The 3,047-nt window shown below is 53.9% G+C and overlaps 1 protein-coding gene across 1 annotated transcript; it reads right to left on the bottom strand.

Moving 5' to 3' along the window:
• Positions 1 to 354: 354 nt before the first annotated feature.
• Positions 355 to 2,836, bottom strand: LOC125521306 (squamosa promoter-binding-like protein 10). The gene is made up of 3 exons (XM_048686359.1): positions 2,041 to 2,836; positions 1,163 to 1,347; positions 355 to 1,059 (listed from the first exon to the last, which is right to left on the bottom strand). The coding sequence occupies exons 1-3, from the start codon at positions 2,688 to 2,690 to the stop codon at positions 674 to 676; spliced, it is 1,221 nt and encodes a 406-aa protein (XP_048542316.1). The 5' UTR covers positions 2,691 to 2,836; the 3' UTR covers positions 355 to 673.
• Positions 2,837 to 3,047: the final 211 nt, after the last annotated feature.

Raw genomic sequence — 3,047 nt, forward strand, 5'->3', positions numbered from 1 at the left:
CAACATGGGATCTAGTTTTGAAGGTCTCATCGTGACAAATCTTTTATGTGAAAATAATTTTCCAATGTGAGCGACGGTTTGACCTACAAAACATTTTAAAATTTTAAATTTGATGAAATCTTCGATGACATCAGCATTTTTGTCTTATATGCATGTATGCAGCCATTAGGGAAAAGATTAGACTGAATGTGTTTGTTTTTGTATTAAAAATGAAATCAACACTCAGCAACAGCAGTCCAAGCTACCATAGATGAATCGTGCGGATCTATCGCTTATAGTCCATACGTATGGACGTTAGCACAGTCCATTACTAAAAATATATAATATATATGATACAAAAAGTACACCATTGGATTTGTATTTAAAAGAGCTTTCTAGCAATATAATTTGGTGGCATACAGTTTATATTTTATTACGAATTTGCAGGTCAAACTAAAGCACAAAATAAGATGAGGCTATTAAACCCGGACGGTGGGTGTATGAGGACTCGGCCAAGAATACAAGATTACCTAACACTTTGTTCCTGTTTAGCCCCAATACACCAAAGCACTACACCTCTGCACCTTGCCCTATAACCGGTGGAAACAAAGCACTTCTGCTTACTTCAAATGTCGTGCTTAAACTGTGGTTAGATCATAATTATGTTATAAGCCTAATGCTCAAGATCCAACATCTACATGAAGTCCACCTCAAACATATGCATGCCGTTGTTGACGTTGTTGCTGCCATTGTTGTTGGTGATGTCGTTGTTCTGGTCGGAGACCTCGCCGTTGGCCGCCGCCGCCGATGGCATCGTGCTGGAGCTAACCGAGGAACACGACAGGATGTTGCTGTTATTGATGTTGTTGTGCAAGAGGGAGGTGATGAAGTGCTGCTGCTCCTGATGGTGGTGGAGCTGCATGGCGTTCCTGAGCTGCTGCTGCTGGTCGTCCTTCTCCGGCGCCGCACCGAGGGTGAGCGCCGTCGGCCTCGTCGCCGCTGCCGCCCTGCCCTCGCCGTGCTGGAGGCAGCTGATGGCGCTCGTGTTGGAGGAGATGGTCGACTTCGTCGTGCTCAGTGCTGATCGATAGATTGTACGTAAGGACGAATTAGCCCTGATAAATGATGATTATTGCACTAGGTAGGTAGGATGCAATTAGATAAAAAGAACTTGTGGGCTTACTGTTGTTGTCGGCGGTGTAGGAGCTCGAGATGGCTCCGGCGTTGGGTTTCTTGGTAGGCGGAGCCGAATCCTTGGACGACGCCGCCGTACTGCCGGCCGCTGGCTTCCTCCGGCGACGGTTGTGCTCCGCGAGCCGCCTCCGGCAGCTCCTCTTGGCCTCGTCGAACTCCGTGAGCACGTGGAACCTAAGGCCAATCCAAAGTACAAGAACAGTTTAGGCTAAGCTAACCTTGAGCACCAAAATCCTTTAAGTCGTACGTACGTACTACACTCAACAAAATTAAAATTCTAGCTAGCTCAACAAGTGATGCATGCATGCATGTGAACCCATATGCAAATGTCTAGTCGCCACTGGCACCGCCACACAACATTGGTCAATGCGAGAAAAGCAGAGATATGCCCAGCGCAAAAGCCTGCCAGAGGATCAGCCGCTCGTCGCAGCACGCAGCAGTCTGGACTCTGGAGTGCGCAGCTAGCCCAAAGAACGCTGCCTTTTCGGTCTCTTTTTCTTTTCGTGATCGTGTCTCCATCGATCGCGATCCACAGGAAAACGGCCATGGAAAAGCTCATGTTTGTGCTACATGCATTGAGTAGTGTTTTGTGCTGTCTTTTTTATTTGACATGACGGGTCGTCTCTGAGACTCAGACTTGGTATTGCACCATGGCCGCCGCAACGGACAAGTGACATGAACCAAAAACAGAGTGAAGACTGAAAAGGCAAGCAGTTCCCACTCGCCAAGCTGCAACCTAGCTAAGCTATACGGAGTATACTTGTGCAAGAGCATGAATAGAGCGAAGGATACTGTTGAGAGAGAGAGAGAGAGGGAGAGAGAGAGTTGATGGAGAGTGGAGATGGGGTGTGGGGTATAGACTCTGACCTGCTGCATTGCTGGCAGAAGCGCTGCTGCTTGCCGGCGGCGGCGACGAGGGAGGCCTTGGCGTGGTACTCGCACACCTTGTGGCGCCGGTGGTAGTGCTTGGCGCCGGAGAGATCGGCCTTGCAGTCCTCCACCTGGCACCGAGGCGCCTGGTGGTGGGCGCGCCCGAATCCCAGGCCGAACACGCCGCCGAGACGGGACCGCATCAGCATCCGGTCCACGGCCATCATGTCGCCGGGGGAGAAGTAGGTCCGGCGGCCGAGGTTCAGCCCGATCCTCCCCGCGTCCCCGGCGCCGCCGCCCTCGCGCTTCATCATCCCGGGCGCCGGGTACACGTCGCCGTGGCCGTGCATGGCCATGGGCGGCATCTGGAGCTGCATCCCGGGCATGGGCGGCGGAGCCATGGGGACGAGCCCGCCGACGCCGCTCCCGCTCCGCGGCAGCGCAAGCATCTGGTGGTGCGGCGCGTCCTGGAACTGGCCGAAGGCGACGGCGGCGGCCGCGAAGTCGAAGTTGTCGTACATCATGGCGCCCTGGTGGCGCTGGCCTCCTCCGCCGGCGTGCTCGAAGCCGACGTAGGGCGGCGGCTGCATTGCCGCGAAGGGGAAGTCGTCGCTCGCCGCCGCGTTCGTCCTGCCGCCGCTCATCATGGCCCGGGTGAGTGGTCGGTCGGAGCTCAAGAAGAGAAGGCCGGGGGGAGCTAGCTAGGAGGCGTGTGCTTGGCTAAGCTCACTCGCTAGCTGTATGAATCAGTGTGGTTGTGCTGTGCTGTGTGAGGTGGTGGACGGCGCAGAGGTGGTTAAAAAGGCAACCATGAGAGAGAGTAGAGAGTGGAGGATAGTGGGAGTGTGTGCGTCTCCGATGGCAATAACTCTTGGCGCGTGGCTTGTCCGGGAGTGGCATGTGTGTGTCAGCTGCCTCACTGGACGAAGATGGCCGGGCCTTCTCCTTGCTGTTTTGGTGCAACAAGTTAGCCGTGGTTGTTTTGGAGAGAGAAGGGTATACCC

This window comes from Triticum urartu, chromosome 7 (genome assembly GCF_003073215.2).
Source record: "Triticum urartu cultivar G1812 chromosome 7, Tu2.1, whole genome shotgun sequence".
Classification (NCBI taxonomy): Eukaryota; Viridiplantae; Streptophyta; class Magnoliopsida; order Poales; family Poaceae; genus Triticum; species Triticum urartu.